Source organism: Pelmatolapia mariae, linkage group LG3_W (genome assembly GCF_036321145.2).
Source record: "Pelmatolapia mariae isolate MD_Pm_ZW linkage group LG3_W, Pm_UMD_F_2, whole genome shotgun sequence".
NCBI lineage: Eukaryota > Metazoa > Chordata > Actinopteri > Cichliformes > Cichlidae > Pelmatolapia > Pelmatolapia mariae.
Genome location: NC_086229.1, coordinates 22242431 through 22259496, shown reverse-complemented (window position 1 = coordinate 22259496; position 17066 = coordinate 22242431). Strand labels below are relative to the sequence as shown.

The following is a 17066-nucleotide window of genomic DNA, read 5'->3' as shown; positions in this document are numbered from 1 at the left end:
GGGAAGTCTGAGCCAATAAGGACTAAATGCTGCACCCTGTCGACAGGGAAAACGGGAGTCCACGCAGGTGCACATATTTTTGCATGAGTGCCTTAACTGGATAACTGTGCTCAGAGAGGCCCAGTTTCTCAGCAGTGAAAGCATGATGGATGTGCTATCTCGCTTTAGGATCATGGGCAGGGGAAATCTCAAAGGAGACCGAGGCCCCTTGCAGGTGAATCACGTCCTGCCGAATAGTTCTTAGTGGAAGTGTCACGGCTTCCTTCCCTAGATTGAGGTGCTGCACAGCCGGTGGTAGGATGATGGATCGTTCAGAACCATCATCTAATACAGCAAAGGTCTCTAATGAATACTCAGCATTGTACAGATACACCTTCACAACCTTTAGCCGCCCAAACCGTATGAGGACGGTTTGGGCGATCAATGTAGATGGTGGACGTATCTGGGGCAGTGTCGACCATCAGGACTTTCCTGGGCTCCTGTTGGCAAACCTCGTCCAGCACTGTAATATGTTGCTGTTTGCACACTTTACAGGGTGTCTTAAGGGTGCACACATCAGGTGCATGATTCCGGCCACAATGCCACCAGCCTTTGTCTTTGATCTACTCTGCAATTTGGGTGGTAGACAGTGTCTTAAATTTGGGGCAAAGATTAAGATAGTGCTCACGGGTGTCACAGTATGGACAGTAAGGTTTTGGTTTAGTCTTCCCTTTAATGGGAGGCGTCCGATGACCCGGTTCCAGATGAGCTCCATCCCCCTTCCTGTTGTCGGTGTTGTAATGCACAGTGGAAGGATGTCTTTGGCTTTTCTTGCCTTTCTCACCCTGGTTTGGTCTGGTCCTGGAACATGTCAGCTGCCCTACTGGATATGCGCTTGGCCTGCGATTTCACTTGGAGCCAGGCCGAGAAATCTGGCAGGGTATACGTCTTGTCAGATCCAGTACTCCTCGGACTTGTGATACGGCAGGACCATCGTAAAAGCATGTGACGACATCACCACAGCAAACAGTGAGAACAAAGTGGAACTTACCGGCAGAAATTACCATTACACATATAGCGATGGGACTGAAATATAAGGAGACTTTCTAACACTCGCGTTAACTTTTATCAAGTGGAAAAAAGTTACCGTTCATCCTCCAGCTTCACTGTGTTTATATTATGCTGACATAGCTGTGTAGCTAGCCACCACATAGCACATCATTATATACCAACTAGCCCAACTTCAGTAACCCTACAACCGTCACTGCTGTTTAGTTTTCTGTCTTCATTTATGTCGGAAGTGAAAGCAGAGCTGTACATTTTAATTTTTTTCAGAAATCCCTCAGTCAGAACATGGAATACCATGTTTAGGTGGAAACTAGTGAGCTAACTCCCTGCTAACTTCTAATTCCGTTAAATTTCATAAATTCGGTTTTCATGGATGCCTGGATTTTAAACTTAATTGTTACACCTGGTAGAGCAGCCAAACTGATCATTTTATTAAAGATGAAAGAATTTAGGCAGTTTGTAACTCTCGGTGATGCTGCAGTGTTTGTTTGACTTTGGAACCTGAAGCGGAGTTTGGACCTGGAAACGGCTAATTACGTCAGACTTAAAGACCAGATATTCTGTTTCCTTTTCAGGTTGAGCACAGACATGGTGTTGTTGCTGCTTCGATGGGTTAGAACAGACAGAGTTTCTCAGTCATTGGTCATTGAAAAGCTTTCCATCATTGAAAGCTACCTGTCAGACAAAGTTTTGCTGAGAGTTGTCAGTAGTGTTGCATCTCTGCTGAGGGTCTGGACAGTCAGACAGTTAGACCTGTCAGAGCTCTGCATCCCAACTCAGCATCTCACTGCACTGCTGCTTCATCGTGGCCCCCTGAGCATCAGGTAATCTTTCTGAAGTCACATCATGTTTAAAAGGCTAGATACTGCTATGTTAACAAATGTGTTTATGAATGTTACTGTGTTTCTTCTCCAGACTGAACAATGAGAACCTGCAGCAGTTCCCTGCTCTCCTTCATGAAATTAAGGACCAGGATCTGACTCAGAGTTTCTTCAGTAAAGTTGGTGGAGACCTGACTTCATGCTGTCTGACCTGGGAGGTTCTTTACTTTCTGTTGCAGCACTCATCAGGTCAGACCATCACAGTGAACCTGACAAAGATCAGCTGTTTAAAAGAAAACGTGTCACATCTGCTGCCCTTCCTGGACAGGATTGTGTTTCAAAGGTTGGTGTTTTAGTTTTATCTTAATAATATCCTCTGACTGTAATTGTCCACCATGCCAGGGTTAACACTCTGAATGCTTTCAGGTCCAGTCCCAGCTTTGTGTTATCTGCCATCAGACACATCCACGAAGCTTACAGCAGTCACAGTGTACCAGGTTTACTGAGGTCACTGGGTCATGTGATCAATCTGACCTGCACAGAGCTGGATGCAGATGACTTTTCAGCTCTGCTCTTCATCCTGGATCACAGTGATGGAGTCAAACTTAACCTGCTGTGGGCCTCCATACCGGCAGAGCGCTCAGAGTCTCTCCTGTTTGTTCTTAATAAAGTGTCTCAGCTCAGGTCAGACATTGCTGATGATTTTACCTTAAATACTAACCACATAATCATTTTTCATCACTGAGGAAATGATTTAATAATTCCTGCTCAGTGCTAAGGAAAAGTTGATTTACATATATATAATAACATAATAAACTTACACTGGATGGATTGTAGAACAATAGCTGAGGTCTGGACATTTCCGCTTATAAACCCAGATAATGTAGGATGGATGGGTGGACTAGAATTATAATACCATGTACACATGATATTGATCTGTATTTGGATAGCTGGCTTAACTGGTAGTGGAAAATGATTGATTGGAGCTGATCGCCTGCCATGTATTTTTTAAATACTCTTACAGTTTTCAAGGTCTGCTTCACAGATGTTTCTTTGAAATAAAACATAAGTCCTGTTGTGCTAATCAGGATCTAAATGGAAAGAACACATTTTTAGGTGGTCAGACCTGTTTTGTAATCAGACCTCATTACTGTAGGTGTAAAGTCAGGCTGGACAGGTTAACTAAAGTTAGCAGGAAGAGGCAAGTCAAGTAGAGTTAACTCAATGTAAGTAAATGTGGTTACAGTTCAGATGATGAACTCCTGTATAAAATGTCAGGATTCAGTACAGATTAAATGTTAGCACCAGGTGTGAATAGGATCTGAGCTGGGTTGTATCTTTTCTACAGTGTTAACAGGACTTTGCTGTTGAGGTTGGTCCACTGCTGTGCTGCAGCCCAGCAGTGGGCATCATCCAGCCTGCTGAGGGCTCTGCAGCACAGGATGGATCTGTCCTGCTCCTCCTTTATGGACCAGGCACAGGAAGAGCAGAAAGAAGCTTTGAGATTGACGGCTGATGACTGCTGGGCCGTCTCCACCTTTCTGACATACAGCAGCCGGGAGACACAGCTTGATTTCCGAGACTGTGAGGTCGATGACATCGGGCTGGACCACCTGCTTCCTGTTCTGGACAGAGTCCAGCTCAGGTGAGAGAGAGCTCAGTCTGTACTCAGTTCATTAATATCCATCAGTGTTTTGCACCTGATCTGCACTTCTGACCACTAGCTCCATTAACTTTTGTAAATTTAATGAAGCCAAAGAAATATATCTTCACACTGTAAATATGACATAGGTGTAATTTTTATGCTTTTTAATTAATATTTTTGAGGGTTTTTTTCCTCTTCATAATACACAAGATACTAACATGAAATATTCAGATCTGAAGACACATTTAAACCAGAGCAATGAAAATGTCTTTAATCCAGCATATAATGGGCTCCTTTGAGGACATTCCTTTGAGGACATTCCTTATCACTGTTATGCTGATGACTGTTAGGTTTATATTGTTGGATTGTCATTTATGCTTTGAAATATATACTCATTTGTACTTAGAAACATATAATCATTTATGCTTAGAAGTATATAATCGTTTGTAGATTGAAAGAATGTCTCATCCTAGGAGGTCTGCAGCAACTCTGTGTACCATGAAATAAAATGTTATTTATTTATTTAATTACAATAAATTTTGGTAATTTAACACTTTTTGAAGTTTTCTCCAAACAATCAGAAAACAGATCAATCATCGCATGTACTGATGCCTATTTCTGTTCATCTACATCGCAGATATGATGGTGATGCTCAAAAATTTGTAGCAGAAAAATTGATTTAGATTGACATTAAAGATTGATTTGTTAGTTTGTAACATGTGATATGTTGGGTTTAAAGGGTTTATAAACCATTGCATTCTCTTTTTATTTACATTTTCCACAGAGACCAAGAAGAAAATTTATTTTTACTTAAGTTATAAGCCAGATAGTTGCAGATTCATTTTCTTTGGGTTGTTTGTTTCCTTGTTGCAGCTCTAACATGAACACAACGTTTTTTGAATTAGCTTCAAGGACTTTGTCTGTTTTCATCACATGCAGTCTAACAGTCTGTTTCCTCCTGTTCAGAGCCACTAAAGCTCTCCTCCTACAACTGGTGTCCCTGATCCCTCTGCACATTCAGAGGGACTCGGTCAGATGTGCAGAGTCTCTGTGGAGAGCTCTGGATGGAAAACTGGACCTCAGTCACACCACACTGGATCAATGGACCTGCACCTCTTTGGCTCAGCTGCTGGACTCGTCTGAAGGTCTGACAGAGCTGGACCTGAGTCACTGTGAGCTCACTGACCAGCTGCTGCACACACTGATCCCACAGCTGCACAAAGTCCAAGTCCTGGAGTGAGTTTCTGATCATAGAGTCTGATTTCTTATTCACTCAGAGGAACTCTAGTGATTTTCTAATGGATCATTTTCTTTGTTTTACAGTCTGAGTCACAATAAACTGACCGATGCCTCCACCAACAAGTTTCTCCACCTGACCTCCATCAGATCCTCCATTCAAGCTGTGAGGTGAGCTCCAAACCTGAGTTAACAGAGCTCACAGTGATCACGTTCATCTGAGAGGAGCTTGATTTATCACATGAAGCACATTAACATCTGATTAACATTTCTTTATTACTGCAGTGTGACGTAAGAAGAAGAGAGAGTGTGGCTTTTTTTATGACTTTGAAAACAAGATGGAAACTTTGAAATTGTTCTCTCACCAAAAATAGTGTTAGAAAATTACTCGGTCACTAAGTGAATTTGTGAAAAAGCATTTGTGCAGAAATAATTTTCAAAATCATACATAAGAGTTTATTCCACCTGCTCATCAAATAAATAGAAATGAGTTTTCCTGGTCCCACTTGGGGTGAAAAAAAGATAATTTGAATTCATTTATATTCTCTAATAAGGATGAAACTATGATATAGCTTTACAAAAAAGTCTCATTTGTCCTGTGTATCTTAAATAAAACCACCTTAACCCTCTCGAGGCAGGCGTTGCCGATTTGCAACAGTTAAAAACTAACAACCTGATTACCCCACATACATATTTTATGAGTTTTTATTTTTTTTGATAATTTTCCCCAAATATCAGATTTTTCCTGTAACTAAAACTTAATTTGAGCCTGAGAGGGTTAAAGTCATCAGATTCCTGATGTAATATCTGATCATGTGATTTATGAGGATTTTATATAGACTTCAGGCCTCTTATCAGACTTATGCTCTAATTTAACTGAGCTTTGTTGTAGTTTTACTGCCGCTGATACAATCAGACTGCTTTAAGTCAGTTATACGGGTAAAGAAACGAGGAGATAATATTCATAAACACATTAAATTATACAAATATATATGCTAATTTGTGAACTGGTGTATTGGAACAGTTATTGTCATAGCCCTTTTTTAATTAAAATTTTGTGAAAAAACTTTATTTTCTAACAGAAAAGTGTGTCAGCACAAAAATGCTGCTTTCATTAGATCATGTGACTGTGAAATATTTTATGTTAGCTAACAGCAGCTGTGTTGCTGTATGATCTCATGTTTGTTTTAACCAAAATCCTGAAGATTAAAATTGAAAGTTTCATTTAAAGTTTAAAAACAGCAGCATCATGGCGTTGGTTGTGTGTTTGGTCCCTCCAGAGTAATCAGGGGTTTGATGGCTGTGATTCTGATCACTGTGAACAGTTTCCAGTTTTTCGCTGAGTGACGTTCACTGACTCTGCTGTTGTCCTGTTTTTAGAGTTTTTGGGAACAACATCATAGACAGACGACACTTTAAAGACAAACGCTTTGAGATTTAGTGAATCAGCCGCCATCGGTCTTTGAGCTGAGGAACAGAAGAGGAGAAACACCATCTTCATCACCATCATCATCATATTCACATCAGTTTGAAGCTGTGACATGGCACAGCAGCCCTCCACAAACAGCAAACATCACAGCAGGACTGTAGTCAAGTAAAGACAGAGGAGGCAATGTTTTACATTATTCAACCCTGTAATGTTCACGGGGTCATTTTCATTTTAAAATTGTATTGCAATAGCTGTCTCTGAGTATCAGGAACATGACATTATGTCACATTACAGCCACTTTGATCTCATTATTTTAGCTTCATTCTCTCCGGCGTGCACTCAAGGTGAACTGCAGCCAGTTTGAACTGTGGGGATTAACAGGAGGTGGAGCTGCTAAGAGAAATGTTTGTGATCATTTAACAATGAAATGTCCTCAACACTGCTATCAGATTATCAGGATACTCAGAAAAGAAATGTATTAATTTAAATTGAGATCAGAGTTATTGTTTGTTTTTTTAAAATTAGTTTTTATTCTTGATTTAAGTTGATGATTTTGTTTTACTTCAGTTTGGGTTTTCAGAGTGAGTTTGTTGTTTCAGTTGAGCTTTAATGTTTGAAGCTGTTTGTTAGATTTGTATTGTTGATTGTCATTCATGCTTAGAGATATTTAACCATATATGCTTAGAGGTGTATAATCGATTGTGTAGTGATAGGATGTGTGATCCTTAGTTGTCTGCAAAGACTTTGTGTGCATTCCAGAGTGTTCTGGCATGCACACTCAAAATCTTAGGGTTATGGGAAGAGGTCGTATCTTTTCTTGCTGATATATGGTATAGCAAACACACGTATATCTGTTTTAGTCTAAGTGCCTTTTGTTTAGATGAACTGCTGGACTTCCAGAACAGCAGGTTTAGGGAAGTCTTTATGGGGTCACACACTGACCCCCCCCCCCCCCACACACACACACACACACACACATATGCTCACACAACGCACAGGCAAGGTACTCTTTGTTTGTATGTATACGTCATATGTTAATGAACCTATGCATATTCATGTAACCTCAATAAAAGAGCAGTGTTACGGGGGAGCGGACGAGAGCAACTGGGGTCAAGCGAAGGAACGGCGTTTGTCCAGTTGGTCTCCCTCGTACACGAGAATCATAAAGAGCCCTGCTTGGTGTTCAATGCTTTTTGCTGTGTAGTTGAATTGTCTTGAACGTTCCAGCGAATAGGTTTAAGCTACAAACCTATCATTAATCAATAGGAATGCAGCCAGTAGACAGTCAGAAATGATCAGCAGTTTTTCTTCATGTGGTCATTAAGGGTTTAAGTGTGATGCTGTGTGTGCAGCAGTGATAAACTATCAGAATGGGACAGCAGTTAAACCTTTCAGAGAAACTGGTAACTCTGTAATCCACAAAGCAGACAAGAAGAGACCTCTCCATGGTGAAGTGGCTCTTTTTATTTTTATGGCCTCAAAATTCAGCTCAAACCACTGAAGTGGAATCGGGAAGAGGAGCGTTCCTACAAACCACATGATCAGATGTGTAGAAACACATTAAAGTCAGCCTGTAAACTCAGCAGGAGTTTTTCTGCTGTAAATGAAACCCTGTTATATTTTCTTTAGAAGAAAGCTGAGCCGCTACAGAGTGCTGGTGGGCTCGTTTCCCTTGGCGTTAAAACTGCAAGGTGGCCAAAGTGCTTATGGTAAAAACGCAGCCCTTTTCCACGCTGCCTCCATGCCGAGATCCACACCAAGATCCAAAGCATTAAAACATGTTAAAAACACAGCAGCCTTATTAAAACTCAGAGTAGACCCGGAAGCAGGAGTCATCAGGTCATTGTTTAAAAATTGGCTATCCCACATGCTGTGAATGTTTTAATGCAGCACAGTTGTTATCATAATCATTATGTCACATCCTGTTTATGACAGTTAAAATAAATAACATTCATATAAAAAATAAAATTGTCTTGTGTAAACTGTATGTGGTGTTAAATAGGCTCATACTATCCATCCACTTATCCTTTCCAGGGTCGTTGGAGCCTATTCCAGCTGGCATGGGGCACACCCTGGACAGGTCGCCAGTACAGGGACAGACAACCATTTGCACTCACATTCACACCTATGGGGTGATTTAGATTTTTCAATTAACCTATCCTCACAGAAAGACCCTGGCCTGATGATGGAATTGAACTCAGGACCTTCTTGCTGTGAGGCAACAGTGCTAACCACTGTGCTGCCCAGGCCTATACTACTGTACTTTAATGTCGATCATAAGGGTGATACTTCAAGGGCCACATATCTTATGAGGTGGTGCTACTCACTGTGAAAGGTTTGAGAAGCACTGGGGTCCGTTCTTCGTACCTCGCTTACTACATCCAAGATCAAATGACACATCCAAGATCAAATCATCGCGCCAACTTTGAGCTCGCTAATCCGGTTCTCCGAACACACCTGTTGTTGACGATTAGTATAGCTGGATGAAGTAATGTGAGATCACTGGGTGGCTTAAAAGGGGCTACGCATCGATAGTAGAAACATTGATCGGCAACCCTGTGATTGGTCGGCGAAGATGTCGAAGGAGCGCACTCAGTATTTTTCGGCAGCAGAGCAAGAACTCTTGATTGAGGGATTTCAGGAGTTTCAGAGTTTAATTAAAATGCAGGGGAACACTGCAAAGGCTGCAAAAGCAAGGAGAGAGGGCTGGCAGAAAGTTGCTGACAAATTAAACTCGTAAGTAATTTATTATATTATATTACATCATATCCTCTTTCACATTAGAGCCACAACAGGACCCACTAGAACATGGGAACAAGTAAAAGTGAAATATAAGAATATTCCACAGAATGGTAATATTTATCACTTATATTGCTTTTAGTCTCCTGAAAAGAGACCCTGAAATAATCTGTTTGTTTGTTTATAACAGCAACCAAGAAAAGGGCAGAGCAAATAAAGACAGGTGGTGGTCCTGCACCCCCTCGTCACACCCCGGTAGAGGAGCTGGCCCTAGGGTTGAATGCCACCAGACCCATTGTTGAGGGCATCCCTGGGGGCAGCTCTTCCTTAGACCAGCAGCCGGGGTGCAGTAGCAGCAGCACCTTCATAACTGGTAAATGAGCTCATAATTCTATTTGTACAATGTAAAATATTTGGTTGTTGCCTTAATTAAAATGCTTTTTGTACTGTGACATTTATTGACATTGTCGGTTTTTTGTGTGTAGTTTTACATAACACTCCATCACTTCTACCTGTTCCCATGCAAGGGGTGACTGAAGCATGCACAGTAAGTTGAGATATATATATATCCCGTCTATCCCGCAATATACGCTGAATTCTGAAAACTCTCCTTATCAATCTTGCACCTTCCTTGCTCGCGTACAATCGGACAGGACATGGCTGCGACAGACTTCCCAAATCCACCTTCGCTTTTATAGCCGTGGTCTCTCATCTTGATTACACGAAGTAATTTACTATTACTACTCTAAAATATGAATTACATCTGAAATAATCAAATACATGTAATAGAATGATTAATAGTACATTTCCCTTTTTTTAGGAAATGACCTGTATGTATCTGTATGAAATCAATAACAGAATCAAATACTGCATTATCTTTAGTTACATTGATAATATTTATTTATGGAAAAACAGTGGAGAAATATCGCTGTTGCTTTCGTATAAATGAAGCGGACATACCTGAGTGGCCGCGATCTAATCCTGTTTACATAAAGTAAGCCTGCTCCCAAGCAGGTTTACGCTTACGGATCTGTTGCTATGACAGCAAGTCCCGGATGAGCTTCGGAGAACCGAACGATCCAAGATCACGCGAAATCGTCAACAATCAAATCCGGCTAACTTACTTAGCGAGGTACGAAGAACGGACCTCTGATCTATGTGAAACTTGATATCAGTAATAAACTAGGGTGCATCAGCCATTGAGTAGTTTGACTGACTGCAGGGAAACAGAATAAGTTGAACTACTTCTAAAGATTTATATTCATGGTTTCATATTTACATGTTTCTTCTCAGTTTGTTTGCTTTTGAGAAAATTACATTTATTAAATGAACATGCTCAGAGTTGTGAAACTTCAGCTCCCACAATGCTTTGGAGGCTATCAAAAGAAAATGCATGCATGTCAACTATAAATACACACCATGAGGCATTAGTAAGGTATCAGGGTGAAATGAATTCTTCATTTAATTATGGAACATTACTCCTGCATTAACACACATCATCATGTAATTCATAAAAACAGATATAAGTGGTTTCGTCGTCTTCTGGATTAAGTCAGGCACTTACTGCTGACCTGTGTCTTACAAAGGAAACAAAGGACAGCTTGACCTGAAGACTCAAACACGTCTCAGTCATGTTCACAATAGAAGAAGGAAACAAATTCAAAGTGAAACAGAACATAAAAAATAATATGAGATGAAAATAAAATCTGTTTGAGGTTTAAAGAATAATCAAATCTATAAATGACCAGAGTCTAAGCTGAGAAAAAAAATGTCTTACCTGAAGTTACAGGCTGGACTCAAAAGTCTTTCAGAAGGGAAAATCCATGGTCTCTATGTCCAACAATCCCAGCTGGTAAGTCAGGCTAAAACTGGCTCCTGGGAGGAAAAGAGGACAAAGAATACAAACACAGAAACAGCAGACTGACCATACAGAGGTGAGTAACCACCACTATAAACCACTGTAAGTCCTCTGTATTTAAAGGAGCCAGCAGTGGTGTAAGGTGTGGTTAACACATGCGTAGGTTCTATACTGACACTGTGTTTTTATACGGTTGTCCAGGCGTGTCCCTCCTTCCTCCGCCTCTCACTCTTACCCCACTCTTCTTACTTCTAACGCTTTTCCTCTTATGTTGTTTTCCTCTTTTCACCACATCCAAACGGTCACGGTCTAACTTCCTGATGAGTCACTTAAACACTGAGATTGAAAATATAGAACAATTATTACAAAATAATTACTTATTTTTCTGTTTTAAAATTCTGATTCATTGTCAATATTGTATGATTTACTTTTAGCTCAATGACAATGCATATATATTATTTTTATGACTCTGTGTTCAGCACTGTTTTTTTTTACTTTAATACATAAAAACTGAAGAAACAAACAAAGTTGTGTCTTCAAAATATGACACATGACTCAAGCAGCACCACACATCCTCACTGCATGTTGTTTCTCCTCTGAGTTTAATTGTGAAAGTCATTTGCTATAAAAAAAATATTTTATTTTGAAGGATCAACAGGAAATTATCAGGGTTCCTCTGTCTAACTTAAGAACACCAAACCTTTAGTCCAGCAGCAGCTGCGTGTTGTTGTTATCAGGACTTTAACTGGAGATGAAGATGTTGCTGCCACTCCTGCTCCTCGTACTCGGTAAGAGCGCTCTTTGAATGCAAACACAACGACACAGCTGTTTGTGCTTTTAGACAACATAAAGTCTGTAACATGACTTTACTGGATGTAAACTGACTGTACTTGACTTTATTCCTTATAAGCCCCTCTGCGACTTCATGCAGGGCGCTCACAGGGTTACAGCTGAGTTCATATCTGTTTAAGATGAACTATCTGTGTGTTCCAGACGTCTGTTTCTTACTGATAGAACCACAAACCTGCCAGAGTGTAGTGACGTTTGACAGGATTAATGACTATGGCAAAAAGAGAAGAAGAAAAAAACTGTCCAATGATACAGATGAAAATTGGTTGTGTTGCCAGTTGTGTGTAACATTGTCAGTGGTGACACTTTTCTATGTTGTAACACTAAGATGTTTATTTACTAATAAACTGTTTTCTGTGTGTGTGTTTCTGCCTCATTTGATGTTGTTGCATGGTGAGGTTATGTGTTAAAAATTGATGGACTGCAGTGACATTATTAGCGCTGCTCTCATAAAAAGAAGCTGTCTGGGCTCAGATCTGCTTGTATCTGTGTTCATTTTCAACCAAATGTAGATATAAATAAGAGATGGTTTCCTCCTTTCACCTCAGTGTTGTTCAGACATCCATCAGTTTTCTTTAACATCTTTGACGTCCTTTCAGTGTTTGTTGGATAGAAAGAATCCATGTTTGAATACTTTTCATAAAACATGGCTGAGAGTGACGTTACATACACTTTCTGAAACGACTTTGTATGACCCCAAGGAAAACAACCACTGCATATACATAAACATGTTTTTGTTGTGTGTGCTTGTGTCTCCTTCCAGTTTCCCAGCATGCCCTGGCTCCATTGGTGGAGGTGTATGAGGGGGAAATATCTGTCCTGTTGGCTTGCGAGTACTCAGGTTTTATACCTGAGGAAAATCCCACAGTGCTGTGGACTCGCAATGATCTCAACCCCAAATCTGTCCACCTACGATGAGAGGAAACAGATGATCTGAAAGGGCAAAACCAGCATTACAGAGGGCGCACATCAATGAGGCCGGATGCTCTGGACACTTTAGACTTCAGCCTCACTCTGAGAAACCCCCGACTGACTGATAGCGGTAACTACACCTGCTCCATTGGAAATGAGAGAGAGGAATGGAAACTGACAGACATACAGCTGCATGTCAAAGGTAAGAAACCCAACACCTGTGATCATAAATGTCAGAGGTCAAACTAAAGAGTAACAGAAAAGATCCTTCTAGTACTGAAAGCTGATAAAATAGTAATAATGTTCTCTAGAAGCAACCACTCTGGAAACATCAAAAAATGAACACCAAAGAAGAAGAAAATAGAATCTTATTGGTACAATTTTTGGTGTATCTTCTAAATCTGGATGATTTGATCCAGAAATTCTTACATGTGCAGGAAAACCAGCAGCTCACAGGCCTAATAGGGACAGACAATAACACAACATGACTGTTACTTAAGTGTGATTACTAACAGTAGTACTGTGAAGACCTGGCACAGTTTTGGCTCACAATCTATCCTGATATTTTTCATGCAGAATAGAGATTTTAATGACTTGATTATTGATATTTATTTTTACTGGCAGCAGAGTCAGAGGTCAGTAACACAGATGCTCAGATCTCAGATCAGGTCAGTTCTATGATTAAAGTCAGTGTGACTGCTGCTTCTTTAGTTACAGAACATCTGGAAAATACTCTCAGCTCTTCATTTGTTCCACATTTTGTTATGTAACAGTCTTATTCCAAAATGGATGAAATCAGTTTTTCACCTCCAAATTCTACCTGCAAAATACCCACATATTGAATACGGAAAAACACTGGCTTAAAATTTGTCCAGGTGTATTTAAGAAAGCTAAAATTAACAGATGTACAGAAGTACTTACAGCCTTTTCTGGGACACTAAAAGTTGAGCTCAGTTGAATCTTGTTCCCTCTGATAATATGTCAGATGTTTCTTGACTGGAGTCCACCTGTGGTAGATGCAGTTGATTGGACATGATTTGGACAGGCACACACCTGTCTGTATAAGGTCCCATGGTGGACAGTACATGTCAGAACACAAATCGAGCCTTGAAGTCAAAGGAATTGTCTGCAGACCTCTGAGACAGTATGTGTTGAATCGAGTTTGCCAAAAAGCCCCTGAAGGACTCTCAGATCATGAGAAAGAAAATTCTCTGCTCTTATGAAACCAATATTGAACTCTTTGGCCTGAATGCCAAGTGTCATGTCTGAAGAAGACCAGGCAACACTGGTGGTGGCAGCATCAGGCTGTGGGACATTTTACAGTGGAAGAACTAAAAGTTTTCCCGAATGCACCAATGTGTAGAGACCTCCTTGATTACAACCTCCTCCAGTGCTCTGGACCTTAGACTGGGTGAAGGTTTATCTTCCAACAGGAAAATGAACATAGAGACAAGATAACAAAAGAAGCGCTTTAGGACCACTTTGTGGTGTTTGTTCTTCAGTGGTCCAGCCAGAGCCCAGACAAGAACCCAATCAAACATCTCTGGAGAGATCAGACAATGCCTTTGCACTGACGCTCCTCATCCATCCTGATGGTGTTTGAGAGGGTCTGCAAAGAAGAATAAAGAAAATGCCTAAAAATAGCTGCCAAACGTGCAGCATCATGCTGAGAAAGACTCAAGGCTTTAATTGCTGCCAAAGTTGCTTCAATAAAGCACTGAGCAAAGTTTGTGATTACATGTTATTCTCATTTTTTATTTTTAATACATTTGCAATCATTTAAAGCAGTACCCTGTCATTGTGAGGTATTGTTCAATTCAATTCAATTTTATTTATACAGCGCCAAATCACAACAACAGTTGCCTCAAGGCGCTTTATATTGTAAGGTAGATCCTACAATAATATATACAGAGAAAACCCAACAATCATATGACCAACTATGAGCAAGCACTTTGGCGACAGTGGGAAGGAAAAACTCCCTTTTAACAGGCTAACTAGGCTCAGGGAGGGGCGGGGCCATCTGCTGCGACCGGTTGGGGAGAGAGAAGGAAAACAGTATAAAGACCAGGGGCCTGTTCTTCGTACCTCGCTTACTACATCCAAGATCAAATGACACATCCAAGATCAAATCATCGCGCTAACCGTGAGCTCGCTAATCCGGTTCTCCGAACGCACCTGTTGTTGACGATTAGTACAGCTGGATGAAGTAATCTGAGATCACTGGGTGGCTTAAAAGGGGCTACGCATCGATAGTAGAAACATTGATCGGCAACCCTGTGATTGGTCGGCGAAGATGTGGAAGGAGCGCACTCAGTGTATTACGGCAGCAGAGCAAGAACTCTTGATTGAGGGATTTCAGGAGTTTCAGAGTTTAATTAAAACGCAGGAGAACACTGCAAAGGCTGCAAAAGCAAGGAGAGAGGGCTGGCAGAAAGTTGCTGACAAATTACACTCGTAAGTGATCCATGATATTACATTATATCATGTGATATTATATTATACCACATTATATTATATTACATTATATCCTCTTCCACATTAGAGCCACAACAGGACCCACTAGAACATGGGAACAAGTAAAAGTGAAATATAGGAATATTCTACAGTATGGTAATATTTATCACTTATATTGCTTTCAGTCTATGACAAGAGACCCTGGAATAATCTGTTCGTTTGTTCATAACAGCAACCAAGAAAAGGGCAGAGCACATAAAGACAGGTGGTGGTCCTGCACCCCCTCGTCACACCCCTTTACGTACTGTGCCATTTATTGACATTGTGGGTTTTTTTGTGTGTAGTTTGACATAACACTCCATCACTTTTACCTGTTCCCATGCAAGGGGTGACTGAAGCATGCACAGTAAGTTGGGAGATACATATATATCTCGAGAGAGAGAGAGAGAGAGAGAAAAGTAAATAATACCCTCACGGGAGAATCGATATCTCTCTATGAGCACACTGTCGCGCTGAGCTAAAGGATCCTGTCTATCCCGCAATCTACGCTGAATTCTGTAAACCCTCCTTATCAATCTTGCACCTTCCGCAATGGGTTGCTCGCGTACAAACGGACAGGACATGGCTGCAACAGACTTCCCAACTCCACCTTCGCTTTTGTAGCGTGGTCTCTGATCTTGATTGCACGTAGTAATTTACTATTACTACTCTAAAATATGAATTACATCTGGAATGATCAAATACATGTAATAGAATGATTAATAATACATTTCCCTTTTTTTCTGAAATGACCTGTATGTATCTGTATGAAATCGATAAAGCATCAAATACTGCATTATATTTAGTTACATTGATAATATTTATTTATGGTAAAACAGTGGCGAAATATCGCTGTTCCTTTCGTATAAATGCAGCGGACATACCTGAGTGGCCGCGATCTAATCCTTTTTTACATAAAGTAAACCTGCTCCCGAGCAGGTTTACGCTTACGGCTCTGTTGCTATGACAGCAAGTCCCAGATGAGCTTCGGAGAACCGAACGATCCAAGATCACGCGAAATCGTCAACATTCAAATCCGGCTAACTTACTTAGCGAGGTACGAAGAACAGGCCCCAGAGGCGGAGGCAGACATTTGAAACACCCGGGGCTTAGCCCTAAAGGGTAGTATGCATGTGGGATTTATTTTTTTTGAAAAGTAACAAACCTAAAAAGAAACACTAGGTACGAGATACATGAGTACCTATGATACGGTGATACTTTTGGTAAACAACCATTTGACTAACATGTCTGTCTCACCTGCTCTTGTTCCATCTCTGTTCTGTCCTCATTCTCCATCTCCCTCTCTGTTCCTCTCTCTCCCTCTCTGTTCCTCTCTCTCCCTCTCTGTTCCTCTCTCTCCCTCTCTGTTCCTCTCTCTCCCTCTTTGTGCTGACAATCATCAAATATACAGTTGAAACCAGATATTTACACACTCTTCAGATCAAAACACAAACACTTTTTTAATTGTAACATCAAATCAGACTAAATGTTTAAATTTTTTTAGGTTGATAAATATAAAAAACATGTTTGTTAACTTTAAGAGTAAATAGAGAAATTGTCTATTTCTTAATTGTAAATGGCACCAAATTGTATTCAAAATTGAGCCACACTTATGGAGCTCCACAATTCTTTTCCTGGTGTTTTGGTTGACAGGCATATAAGGCAAAACACAGGCTCTGTGTTTTGCCTTATATGCATCCACAGGTGTGCCACCAATTTACTCACATGGACTCTACTAACCTATCAGAAGCTTCTGCTCAGAATGGAATCGTCTGGAGTTTTCTTATTAATTAACAATAAACTCAGTGTATATGTACTCCTAAATTTGATGAAAGTGATAAAAAATAGACAGCTCTGTCTCTCTTTATTCTGACATTTAACTAATTCAAAAGATATTTCAATATTTATTTATCCAAAACAAAACAAGTTTACTCTAAATTGATGTTTAACAGTAAAAAAATGTTCTTGTGTTTTCCATAAAGTGTATGTAAATATCTGGTTTAAACTGTGAATAAACTGCTGTGTATTGAAATTCCT

General features: G+C 40.3%; 2 protein-coding genes across 3 annotated transcripts in view; both read left to right on the top strand.

The window, feature by feature from the left end:
• Window positions 1–2447: 2447 nt before the first annotated feature.
• LOC134616308 (uncharacterized) lies at window positions 2448–6642 on the top strand. The gene is made up of 5 exons (XM_063461079.1): window positions 2448–2552; window positions 3217–3513; window positions 4480–4749; window positions 4837–4920; window positions 6130–6642. The coding sequence occupies exons 2-5, from the start codon at window positions 3311–3313 to the stop codon at window positions 6188–6190; spliced, it is 618 nt and encodes a 205-aa protein (XP_063317149.1). The 5' UTR covers window positions 2448–2552; window positions 3217–3310; the 3' UTR covers window positions 6191–6642.
• Window positions 6643–11469: 4827 nt separating this feature from the next.
• The window catches only part of LOC134624282 (uncharacterized), a 143094-nt gene continuing 137497 nt past the window's right edge, over window positions 11470–17066 (top strand). For both annotated transcript variants that reach the window (XM_063469246.1, XM_063469247.1), the window contains exons 1-2: window positions 11470–11563; window positions 12388–12738. The gene's annotated coding sequence lies outside the window, so the exon portion shown is untranslated. The remainder of the gene's footprint in view (window positions 11564–12387; window positions 12739–17066) is intronic.